At 39.4% G+C, this 12,743-nt stretch overlaps 1 protein-coding gene across 1 annotated transcript in view; it reads right to left on the reverse strand.

Moving 5' to 3' along the window:
- GLIS3 (GLIS family zinc finger 3) overlaps nt 1–12,743 on the reverse strand; it is a 191,571-nt gene that overhangs the window by 40,670 nt on the left and 138,158 nt on the right. The window contains exon 5 of the mRNA XM_029911701.1: nt 8,379–8,520. Coding sequence (XP_029767561.1) covers nt 8,379–8,520 — 142 coding nt within the window. The remainder of the gene's footprint in view (nt 1–8,378; nt 8,521–12,743) is intronic.

Raw genomic sequence — 12,743 nt, forward strand, 5'->3', positions numbered from 1 at the left:
GTTCGGCGGTGGGTCCTTCACTTGCTCCGGGACCTGCCGCCGAACTGCCCCGAAGACCCAGAACAGAAGGACCCCCGCCGCCGAAGACCCCAGGCCCCCTGAATCCTCTGGGCGGCCCTGAACCACGGGGCTATAGGCCAAGTCTCACTCTCACTCTGGTCTGAGGAATATTTAAGTAACACTCCTGCAAATACATATGCACATGCTTAACTTTACACCTATGAGTAGTCCCATCAACCTCAATGGAACTACTCACAAGTTTTGGACTTGCTTAAGTGTTTGCAGGCTCAGGCCTTCAATTATTCTGAGTCAAAGTCTACTCTGCCTTGCATCAGTGCAACACAGAACAGAATTTAGACCAAGGAGAAGTAAATTTATAGCTAGTGGTGAGGTTAGCCCTAAACATGCAATTTATATAGAAAACAGTAAAAATAACAAGTTTTCCTAAAATCTAGAGGGTTTATAAAAATATAGTAAATCTTTACATTTTAATAATTGCTCAAATATTATAGCTTGTGAAAAAACATTGTTATAATTATATATTTTATACTATTGTTATTATAACTATTTTCCTATGAAGAGAACAGGAAGCATGTATATAATAGTTTATAATGGTAATTTTATTTTTTGGATCTGTTTTTACCTTTTTTTGGTAATATAAGATCCTTACGTGTACACCAGTGTATTATTAGGATGATTATGCTCTATTGAAACTTCTTATATCACAATTCAGAATAGGTTTTCATTTTAGGCCCTGATACTGCAAATTTTTATGCATGTGCTTAACTTTAAGTAATTTCAATGAAATCAAAGGGACCACACACACTTAAAGTTAAAACACATTTGTACATGTTTGCTGAATCAGGCTCTTCAAAGGAAAGGGTTTGTCTACACAAAAACGTAGTGCACAGCAAGCTGAGGTATGTGCTATGAAACTTTTAGTACACGGTAGCCGGGTCCACATGGCCAGTAGTGCATGGAAAACTAGTGCGCTGTAGATTCATACAATGGCTTCCCTTGCACTAAGTGTCCATGGAGACAAGCCCTAAGTCATTTTTATGCATGATTATACTTTAAGCCATAACAATGTGCTAGTCTCAAAGTTTTTCACTTTTGCCATTTCTTAAAAGAAAAAAGAAAAAAAAAAAGAAATGGTCTTGTACAGTTTTCTGAATTAAAAAAAGACTAATGACTTTACTAGTGCATTACTATGAACCACAAAACTACAATGTTTTTTTAAATAAAAAATCCCTTTATCCCATTTTCTAAAGCTAATTAAATGTAGGGATACTTAGGACCTTTAAATATGCAGTTTAGCTTTACAATTCACGTCTAAATTAATGTTTAGTAGACTAATGGCCTGATTTTCAGAAGTGCTAAGCATCTGAAACCACTGAGAGCTATGGATACGCAGCTCCTCTGAAAGCTAGCTCAGTGCTTTAAAGGGACACCCCAACATGGAGTTTTTAAATTGACTTATTTAAAATGATTCCAGTTTCTGATAGAAAACCCTTTAAATATTACATTCTGAATCAAAAAACATATATAAGTGTTTTTCTGCTCCCCTGTTGATGGTTCCAAATATCTCTTCAGCATGGAAGAAACTGAATATACACGGAGAAAAGTGAAAATAGCTACAAACAACGTGCTTTCAAATGCACAAAGTAAACTGGGAAAAATAGAGAAAAAATATATTTCCACTAATTTCTTTCAGTAATAGTTTTCTTAGGCAATACTTGTAACTTGAGCAGGTACAACATTTCCAAAGAGAAATGTAATTTTTCAAATTGACAGTATCCCTTCAAGTATATATTTTGTGCATCCCTTAGAAGAAAAGTAATTAAAAAATCCCTTGCTTTTAAATATGTATAAACTATTAAAATAACTCCAATTGGTAAAAAGTTTGATGAAGGCCACTGGTGACAGAGACATCTGCTCATGTCTATAATTGGAAAACAGCACAGACATATTTCAGGTGATATGTCCTGTGTAACAGTTTACAGTAAAAGTGAGTATCATCGATTTTCTGCTTCAGATTGTGTCGACCCTTTTTCTCCTCGACTTGAGAGTGGGATCATTTTTGCTGCTTCCATTTGTCAACAGGAACAGCAGCTTCTCTAGGGCACCACAGCCAACTTTATAATGTTTTTCTATTCTCTGCAGCATGAATAATTTTAATATTGCCATTCCCCAAAAATCCAGTCTCTCTCTTTTATTGTTATTTCACCTTTTCATTATCCAGTAGCCCAGATAAGTAATTAATGAAATAATTTCTTCCAAACTGATTGGGTGGCTGTCAGAATGAAATGACATGGCTTTGTCTATCCCTGACATAAAATCCCAAGCTAACTGATGGGAAACAATACTACCTGTCTTCTGTGCACCAAGAAAAAAGCAAACAAACGTGTCAACTGATTGATAGATGCAGCAATGAATAAACAAATGCATTAGAGAAACCAGTCTATTAACTAACGAGAAATTACAGCTCGTAAAAGCATGATGATGAACTCTTAGTTTACAAGAATTGCTGTTCACTAGGAAGCAGAGACAAATAGTGAGAAATGAAAAATTGCCGATTTCCTCCAGGAATCCAAACAGTCACGCAATATTGCCAACCCAAAGCAAAAATCATGAATCAGACTGTAAAATATCATGAAATAGGATTGGAAATCAAGCTATTAAAATACATTTATTTTCTTCACTACCTTTTTTTAGCCTTAAGGGAGAAGCTACCTGCCCCAAAAGATCTCAGGTTCAAAATTCAAACTTAAATGCACACACGGAAAAATTGGCTGCTTGCAGGGGACTCCACTTTACCTCTCAATCTGGTTTAGCATTGACTCTTATTACTTATCCTTTCACTTTCTCCCCCCCCGACTCCGTCTACAGTCCCCTAACTGCTCCCCGTTTCCCCCTCATGTTCTTCTATCCCTCATACACATCTCTTCCCCTACTCCCCATCCACCTCCTCAGTCTCCTCTCATATTTCACACATCCCTGTTTCCTCTTGTGATTATTTCCTGCATCTAGATTCTCATCTCCCTCCTTTTCACTCTACATTACCATCCTGCACCTACACTCTCCGCTCCTGCCTCCTCACAAGCTCCCCAGTCTGCCCCTGGCTCTTCACATCCACCCTCTAAGTCCACTCCCTGCCCTCAGATCCTCTACCACTTCTCTTCCCTGCCTCCCAAATAGAATCATAGGATTGGAAGGGACTTCGAGAGGTCTTCTAGTCCAGTCCCCTGCACTCAAGGTTAAGTATTATCTAGACCATAGCTCAGTGGTTTGAGCATTGGCCTGTTAAACCCAGGGTTGTAAATTCAATCCTTGAGGCGGGATCTGGGGCAAAATCAGTACTTGGTCCTGCTAGTGAAGGCAGGGGGCTGGACTCAATGCCCTTTCAGGGTCCCTTCCAGTTTTATGAGATAGGTATATCTCCATATATTATTATTAACCTGCTCTTAAAAATCTCCAATGACGCAGATTCCACAAACTCCCTAGGCAATTTATTTCAGTGCTTAACAACCCTGACAGTTAGGAAATTTTTCCTAATGTCCAGCCTGAACCTCCCTTGCTGAAATTTAAGCCCATTTCTTCTTGTCCCATCCTCAGAGGTTAAAGAGAACAATTTTTCTCCTTCCTCCTTGTAACAACTTTTTATGTACTTGAAAACTGTTATCATATCCCCTCTCAATCTTCTCTTCTCCAGACTAAACAAACCCAATTTTTTCAAGCTTCCGCACAGGTCATGTTTTCCAGATCTTTAATCATTTTTGTTGCTCTTCTCTGGACATTACCCGATTTGTCCACATCTTTCCTGAAATGTGGCACCCAGAATTGGACACAATATTCCAGTTGAGGCCTAATCAGTGCAGAGTGGAAGATTTACTTCTTGTGTCTTGCTTACAACACTTCTGCTAATACATCCTAGAATGATGTTTGCTTTTTTTGCAAAAGTATTATACTGTTGATTCATATTTAGCTTGTGATCTACTATGACCCCCAGATACCTTTCTGCAGTACTCCTTCCAAGGCAGTCATTTCCCATTTTGTATGTGTGCAACTGATTGTTCCTTCCTAAGTGGGGTACTTAACATTCATCTTTGTTGAATTTCATCCTATTTACTTCAGACCATTTCTCCAGTTTGTCCAGATTATTTTGAATTTTAATCCTATCCTGCAAAGCACTTGAAACCCCTCCCAACATGGTATCATCTGCAAACTTTATAAGTGTATTCTCTATGCCATTATCTAAATCACTGATGAAGATATTGAACAGAGTTAGACCTAGGACTGATCCCTGCGGGACCCCACTTGATATGCCCTTCAGCTTGCCTGTGAACCACTGATAACTACTCTCTGGGAATGGTTTTCCAACCAGTTATGCACCCACCTTATAGTAGCTCCATCAAGTTTATATTTCCTTAGCTTGTTTATGAGTAGGTCATGTGAAACAGTATCAAAAGCCTTACTAAAGTCAAGATCTCCCACATCTACCACTTCCCCCCATCCACAAGGCTTATCACACTGTCAAAGAAAGCTATTAGGTTGGTTTTATACTATTTGTTCTTGACAAATCCGTGAAGACTGTTACTTATCTTATTATCTTCTAGGTGTCTTCAAATTGATTACTTAATTATTTGCTCCATAATTTTTTCAGGTACTGAAGTTAAGCTGACTGGTCTGTAGTTCCCAGGTTGTCCTTATTCCCCTTCTTATAGATGGGAAGTATATTTTCCCTTTTCCAGTCCTCTGGAATCTCACCTGTCTTTCATGACTTTTCAAAGATAATTGGTAATGGCTCAGCTATCTCCTCATTCAGCTCCTTGAGTATTCTCGGATGTATTTAATTGGCCCTGGTGACTTGAGGACATCTAACTTGTCTGAGTAATTTTTAACTTGTTATTCTCCTATTTTAGCCTCAGATCCTACCTCATTTTCACTGGCATTCATGAAGTGATATATCCAATTGCTACTAAACTTTTTGGTTAAAACTGGAACAAAAAAGTCATTTAGCACTTCTGCCATTTCCACATTTTTCTGTTATTGTTTCCCCCCCCTCATTGAGTAATGGACATACCTTGTCCTTGGTCTTTCTCTTGCTTCTAATGTATTCCTTTATCCCCCTCACAGTTTCCCAGTGACAGAGTAGAGGGGGTGGCCATATTGCCTCCCGGCAGCCTGGATTCAGTCGTATTGGAAACACGCATTGTCTTGATGAAAATGCAGCAGAGGATCATAAAAAGCTAAAAACCCCACTCTGAATAGCAAAAACCCCTTGATAAAATCACGAGATTTGGCAACAATACGTTTCTTACGTAGCAGCTTTACTCCTGAGCTTCCAGTTTCTGCACTGGGGCTTTCTCTAAAGTCTATTGATATCAGTGGCCTTTGGATCAGGCCATAGTGGCCCAGTTGCATTTCAAACTTGTGTTTCAGCATACAACAAATGTATTACTGGAACTTAAATGGAAAGTAAACTGATTATTCAATATGGATAAAAGTACAAAAGTTTGGATGCTTATGCAAACCTCATCCAAACTTCCTGAGTCTACAAAACTGAGCTAGAAATTAATGAGATTTCCAGTATTTCTTGATTTGAATAAGTCTGGAAATATTGATTCTCACAGTATATTGTCACTTTTGCTCCCTATAGGACCATGCAAAAATGAGGAAAAAAATCTAATGAAAGATGCTGGAGTCAGAGGCCATCTATTTATCCACTAGTAAAGCATGGGAGGGAAACTACTAGCTCTACTCTGTGTCACTAGGATCCTAAAACACCAGTTGCAAGGGTGATGGGAGTTCAGTTTCCATGACTATTTGGTCCTTGATCTCTCTGCTGAGACTGACAAAGAGAGTGCTAAATTGTGTCATTTATAGAGTGGTGTAGCGGGGTGGTCACCCGCTCCTGCCCAGAAGGGCTTAAACCAGCCCTTCGAGAGGGCTGTGGCAGGGGGAACAGCCCAGGCTGAGTGGGAAGCACGCTCAGCTGGGGCCATGCCCCAATCAGGGCCCAGCTGGCCCTATAAAGGCTTGAGCCTGGAGCTCAAGCAAACACTCTCTCTCTGCCTTTAGAAGGAGAAGGGCCTGGCTGCTAGGGAGCGTACCTGGGTACCTAAGGTGGAGTAGGGTTGGGGGAAGGCAAGAGGAGCTGGGGAGCTCCGGCCTGGAAACCCCCCAGGCTGCAGGCCTAGGGTAAGGTCAACTGGGTACTGGGGTTGCAAAGGGGCAGCCCACGGGTAGGCAGAGGCAGCAGATCTGAACCCCTTTGCCTGTGATGAGTGGCTGATACACTGCAGTCTGCCCCAGTGAACGGGGGCTAAGTGATGACTGGCAGTAGCCAAGACTAAGGCAAAGTAGGGTAGTGGGTGAGGGTTCCCCTGGGAGGGGGAGACCCAGAACTGTGGGGTTACTGCCAGGTTACCCCAGATAACGGGGCACCGGGTCCTGGGAGTAGAGTGAGGGAAGGCGGCTCACCGGCCTGCAGAGGGCGCTCCGGAGCTGGGACGAGCTAATTCCCACAGACAACCAGCAGGAGGCGCCGCAGGGCTGAGTCCCGCAACCTTAAAAGTGGACGACTGTTGACTAAGAACTGGACTGAGCTCACTAATTCATTTGGCCTACGACACTGGACAGCAGAAACTTCTGGTCCTTCCCAGCCTGCGCTGGATTTGAATCCGCAACCTAGAACTGAAAAGTTCAACAGCACACTATAAGCCAGATTTGTAAAAATCTCAGCAGCTCTCACTGAGACATTTTTGTGAGAACGTGCTGAGCTCTTCTGGAACTCTGGCACTGTCTGGCCCCAAGTCAGTAAGTCACCAATGAAAGATAATTTTTTGGGCTGGGGGAAATAACCAAACCTTTTCTTTCCTGAAAAAAGTTTAAGTTTGTATTCAGATGGATGAAGGTCCAGCAGATCAAGTGATTTATTCAAACTTCTTCAATATCCATCCCCTCCTCAGAGGGCAATAAAAGAGAATCAAATGTACACAAAATTATGTTAGTAAAGTAATTATGATAGAGATTCCATGTACACAAATGTAACTTTGAATTTTGACATTTCCCTCAACACTCAGATTGAACGAGATTGAATAGACTACATGGATTAAGGCATTAAAAATTAATGTCATATGAAGTAAGACAAAACAGTTCTCATATGAAAAGGGCCTGAGTTGTAGTCACTGTGGGAACCACAACTTTCAATTTCCTGACTTTTCTTTGTGTAAATCTCAATTATGACATTACACATCAAACACAAATGAGAAAAATGACATTAAAAGTACTATATAGTTCAACGACAGCCTTGGGAAAAACAAATTGAGAACTGGCATGTCTTACAGCAAAATGAAACTACTATATAGTGTGTGTGTGTACACACACACATATATAAAACAGTTTTCATTCTTACTTAGCTGAGAGTCTAATTGAAAACCTCATTGGCAAGTGAAAGAGTTAGCTGAATTTTACAATGAGGAGGAGAACATTATTTAAAATAGCCACTTTATTTTGTTATCCTCCTCACTGTAAGATTCACTAACTCTTTCACTTGCCAATGTGGTTTTCAATTAGACTCTCAGCTAAGTGAGAATGAAGACTGTTGGGAGACGCAACATTATTCTAGCCGCTAGAATAATAGCGAATACTGAAAAATAGGTGTCTTTTCAGTTATCTAGATATTTCATACTAAATGCTGAAATGTCATCCACTGCACGTTACAGATGATCTTGAACTTTGGAAAATATTGTCACTTTTATTTTCTTAATATTTCAATATTTGCTTAAATTTGAACAGCTATACCACTGCAAATAAACATCAGCCATTATTTGAGAGTGAAATTCCCAAACACTTAATTGAAACTATAAAAAGGGCTTGTTATGTAAACAATATAGATATGTTTATTGGTGGATTTATATTTATCTATAGGACAGGGTTTATTATATCTTCTAACAAAATGCCACATTTAACCTAATTTATATACCTTTATTAGAAAAATGATATGTAGCCTATGAATAGCAAAGAGGGAAACATTCCCTTTCAGTTCTAAATCGAATTTAATGAACTTAAGGAGCATAGAAGGAATGGGTGAATTGAACCTCTGGCAGGAGTCCAATTCCCATAGAGCAAACATATTCCTTACTGTGGTATGTCTTTTCATGGGCAAAATGAGATCTGCTAAAAAAGACTTAAATATCAGATAGAGACATACCTTTCTAATATACTGTACATTGTTCTGTTCTTCTCAGGAGCAGTTTAGGAAGCAAAAGAGGTGGATTTTAGAGAGTTTTCCACACATTAAAAATCCCAGAAGTATACATCAAGCATACTTAACTTTAAATGTTCTGGGATCATTTCCTGTCTTTTTACTATACCTGTGTAGATGTCATGAACAGGCCCTGGCGATCGTCCCATGGTATTGTCTGCAGCATCATGTGGTGAAGGGGCTGGTTGGAGAGGCTGAATAGTGAGGCAATCGTTGAGGATGTCCTGGTCAAGCTCTGAGCTTGATCGCAACTGAAGCACAAGAGATAAGAAGGAAAAACCATCATCACAGGAAAATGATCACCAAGCTATTGGGCAGTGATAATGAAGAAAGGCTGAGGGCTTGGAGGAGGAAACTGAGAGAGAAAGATTCTTCTATATACAATCCTGAGAAATGACTGTTCCATTACTGCAGTGGTTCTCAAAATATGGGACACAAAGCATCCTGATGGCCCACAGAAGGAAATATTTTAAGAACAAAGTGAGGGGGATGGAGCGGGGGAGGGGCGAGCAGAAGAAATTCACAAAAGATGCTCTCTTCTTTGCACAGTGCTCCACAGAATTGAAATACTGGCTTGACTGCTGCCAAATGGGATTAGAGAAACTATCAAATGGGACCAACATTTCCTTTATGAGCAGGGAAGTGATGTGTACAGTATAAACATTTGTAAGATGTCTTAAAATAGTGATCGCAACCTGTAGCTCTAAAGACACATGTAAGGTTTTGTTACCCTTATATACAGCTCATCTGGAGTTTATGGGCCTGATTCTCATTTACACTAAGACCACTTTGGCAATATAAAGTGGACATAAAGAGTTATATTTACAGAGCTGAAGCTGTAAAATGGCCTTAATGTAAATGAGAATGAGGCCCTATGGGTCTAATTGGAAGCACCTTTCACTTTGCGTGGTCTCATGAGAGGCCATACAGAGAGTGCTAAGTAAGTGGGCTATAGAAATCCAGGATCTAACCCAATTCCTCCAACAATCCAGCGGAGGAAGATAAGGAGAAGAGAAGCAACAGAGGAAGAGAGAAACATCCCTATTCCTCCCACATTCAGGAATGGGGAACCAGGGAAAGAGGCAACAGTGTTGAATGGACTTATGGAGAGCCACAAAATAGTCACAGTGCATGATGCTGATATTAATTTGTGATTTCATCATGTTGCAGGTCAGGCAATGTCGTGCTGGGATTGATCTGTTGGTGGCTTCATGCAATAAGTCTAGGGTTTCCCCAGCTCTTCAAGGATGAGCTTCATTGTCTCAAAGCCTTAAAAACACATTGAATCATTCCCCGCTCTGTTAGACCAGCTTTAAGCAGCATGACTCCTGCTTTACATTGGCATGACTTATTGACTTCACTGGATTTTCAACGGTGTAAAACTGGGGTAATGGAGTGGAGAATCAGGCCCATATATTCAAAGCAGTGTGACTATATTAACTATAACAGAGACAAATAACATTGAAATCATAAATGAGGAGGACTGTGATTAGTTAAAACCATTTGCTCGGCCCATGTATACTGTACATTATTTTCCTCTCTGAAACAAAAAAGTTATGCAACAGTGGTGCTTAATATTCCTAATGGTAAAAGATCTTTGTAAGGTATGTATGTATGTATGTTTTTCTGGAGTTTATCTAAAGCCCAAAGCATAGAAAATTTCAAAGAAAAAAAATCAAGTTTAATATGAGTTCTGGAAATCAGTTTTCATTTATCGCCCATATTTACAATCTGCTCAAGGGCCCAGATGTTTTTTCACTTGTAGCCTGGAACCCCTGTCTGCTTTCTATTACTTACTAGTTCTTATGCCATTACTGCTACCAGCAGTAATATGGCCTTTTATGAAATTAAGTGCATGTGTACTCCTGGGGCCAAACATACTCAAATTCTTTTCATCTATATTTTTCTTAACATAAGAAGCAGAAGTGGTGCTAATTTCTATCAAACGTGATTCATCATCGTAATAATATAAAATAAAAATAATAATAAAACAAAGACAACAATCCTTTTCAAGAAAGATTTCAAACCAATGTTTACACAGAGTGAAGATTTCCAGAGGTTCCTGTGTAAAATTGCTTGTTTGCAATTAATTGGTCCTTTTTACTTCATAGCATGGAACTGATCACCTTTTTCTTTAGGAACCACAGGCAGGTACAATTAAGGGAAAAGTAGTTAACAGAACTAAGAGAAGTGTAGTTTGAGTATTTACACATTAGACATGCATGTTAAACAGAAATGTCAACCAAATATACACAAAGTACATTACATACATTTCTCTCTATTTTGCTTTGTTTGTGACATGTGTTTTCTATCTGGCACTGGGAATGATTCCCTCAGGACAATCAGTGCTAAAACAAAATTTTCTGACCTGCCCAGCGATCAGGAATAATTCTTATAAAAAACTCTGGAAGAAAGCTGTGCTCTGATTGTCTGTCTGCAGAGGGTTCTGAACCCATGTAATTATCCATCAGAAAGACCACACTGCATTCATTACATTCAGCTCACATTTGGAAGGGTTTCTTCACAACTATGAGGACTAAAAACAAATGAAAGCTTAGATTCTGGAGAAAGAGGTGGATTCTGCAGTCAGTTGCACAGTTGCACAACAAAACTATAAAAAGGTCAGTCATGAGACATACTGCACACCCTTGCAAGGGAATAAAGGTGTTAGGGGCACCCTTTCTTCTCCATGTAGCCTACACTGTGGGGGGTGAGGGGAAAAGAGAAACAGCTGCCACAGGTCTGCTATTTTCCTTCCTGCAAAGGTGGCTAGGAAACGGGCAAGAATGCCTGGGCAGCCTTGTCTCCACCCCACTAATGCATCAGGCAGTGCACCGGAACCATTGCAGAAGGGGGAAGTTATCTGTGCCAGTAAAAGAGCAGGTACAAGCTATATCCTCCCTGGAGCAAAAGAGATGGTGACTCTCAGCATCATAGTTTCAGCTGGTCAAAAAGATGTATTTTATTTCTTGCAAACATTTTAAAAAAAGTAGTCAAAAATTTCCACAGAATTTTTCAGGTTCTCATAGAAAGCCTGAAAACTGTAATTTTTTGGTTTACATTGTCAAAAACTAAAATTGGTTTTTGGAGTCATTTTTTCCTGATTAAAACCCCCCAAATGTTGATAAAAACAGAAATTCTCTCATGAAAATTTCTGTTTTTTGTCAACCAGCCTATTTTCATAGAAAAAAAGTTAAGAAAAAATGCTGACCAGCTCTATGTTGACAATCTAATTTCTGCTTTGCTTCTGTGAGAGCATATTTACATGTGCCCCTTACTCAGGCTGGGTTATAGAGATATCATCCATTCTTCAGGTAGTTTCTGAAATAACTGGATTTTGATTTGACTATGTAATAAGTCTCACTTCAAACTTGCAAATCAAATATACTGTATTCCTGGCTGTGACAGAGTCCATCTCATATGAGCATCCAGCTAGTCATCAGTGCAATTTCATTGTGACTTAAAACATGCCAATCATTCTACCCTTGAGCAGAGAGGCAAAGGTACGGTCTGTAGCAAGTTATCTTGCTGAGTGGTGAAATTAATGACAGACATTCTTAACACACTAAACATAGAGGTTTCCGGTGTGCCATTTCTTGGCCTGAATTCATGGCTGGCCCAGGTGCAAGTAAACAACCCAGCTGCTGAGCTGGTGCACAACCTTCCTTTATGAAATATTTGTTCCAAATGATAGATTTTCAACTTTAATAATTAAATCACCCAGCAGACTTGACAAGCTCTGTACTTAGAAACTTGAGCTGCTTCCATCACAATATGGGGATTTCTTTTAATATATAAAAACAAGGCACTGTCAACAGCGATTTACATTTGTTCCCCACCCCAACCCCCCGTGACAGTTCTGCTAATGTTTATAAGCTCTCAGAACAAGAGATGGAAATTCTACTCCTGCCATTTTCTCATTTCAGATATGATTGAATAATCACCCAAGATTAAGTGAGTCAAGTGGAAGTAATTAGGAGGGAATAAGGGCCAGATTCCTCAATTTTCAATTTCATTGTATTTGAGTCTAAAAGCAGAGGCATTATGTTAGTTTGATGCATGACATATTTCCAAAGAAAACTACTAAGAATCAAAGACCTTTTGTTTTGCATTTCTCTAACCAATGTGTTTTATCTGGGTTGTGCGTGTTTCTGCATAACATTGGTAGGTTCTTCTTCTTGTTCAACAGGAATCAGATGCCACAAAAATGTGTGTTTATGAAGAGTCTTGGCCATGAGAAAAGTAGTTTAAGATTTTTAAAATAGGATTAGTTTTTCCCAAACCATTTAAAATAGGATCATAATAACTTCAAAACCCTGCCTGGTATTCAATGTTACTGTAGCATTTTAACATCAGTGCTTCTTCACAAAGACTGGGCCTCTCTCACCACAAAAACTTACCAGCTTAATAATTTATATCCAAGAAGTTTCAACCTAATTATTCTGAAAGCAACTTGTATGGGCTGTATGTACAC

The sequence above is a fragment of the Terrapene carolina genome, unplaced genomic scaffold (assembly GCF_002925995.2).
Source record: "Terrapene carolina triunguis isolate 2854851 unplaced genomic scaffold, T_m_triunguis-2.0 Scaffold113, whole genome shotgun sequence".
Lineage (NCBI taxonomy): Eukaryota > Metazoa > Chordata > Testudines > Emydidae > Terrapene > Terrapene triunguis.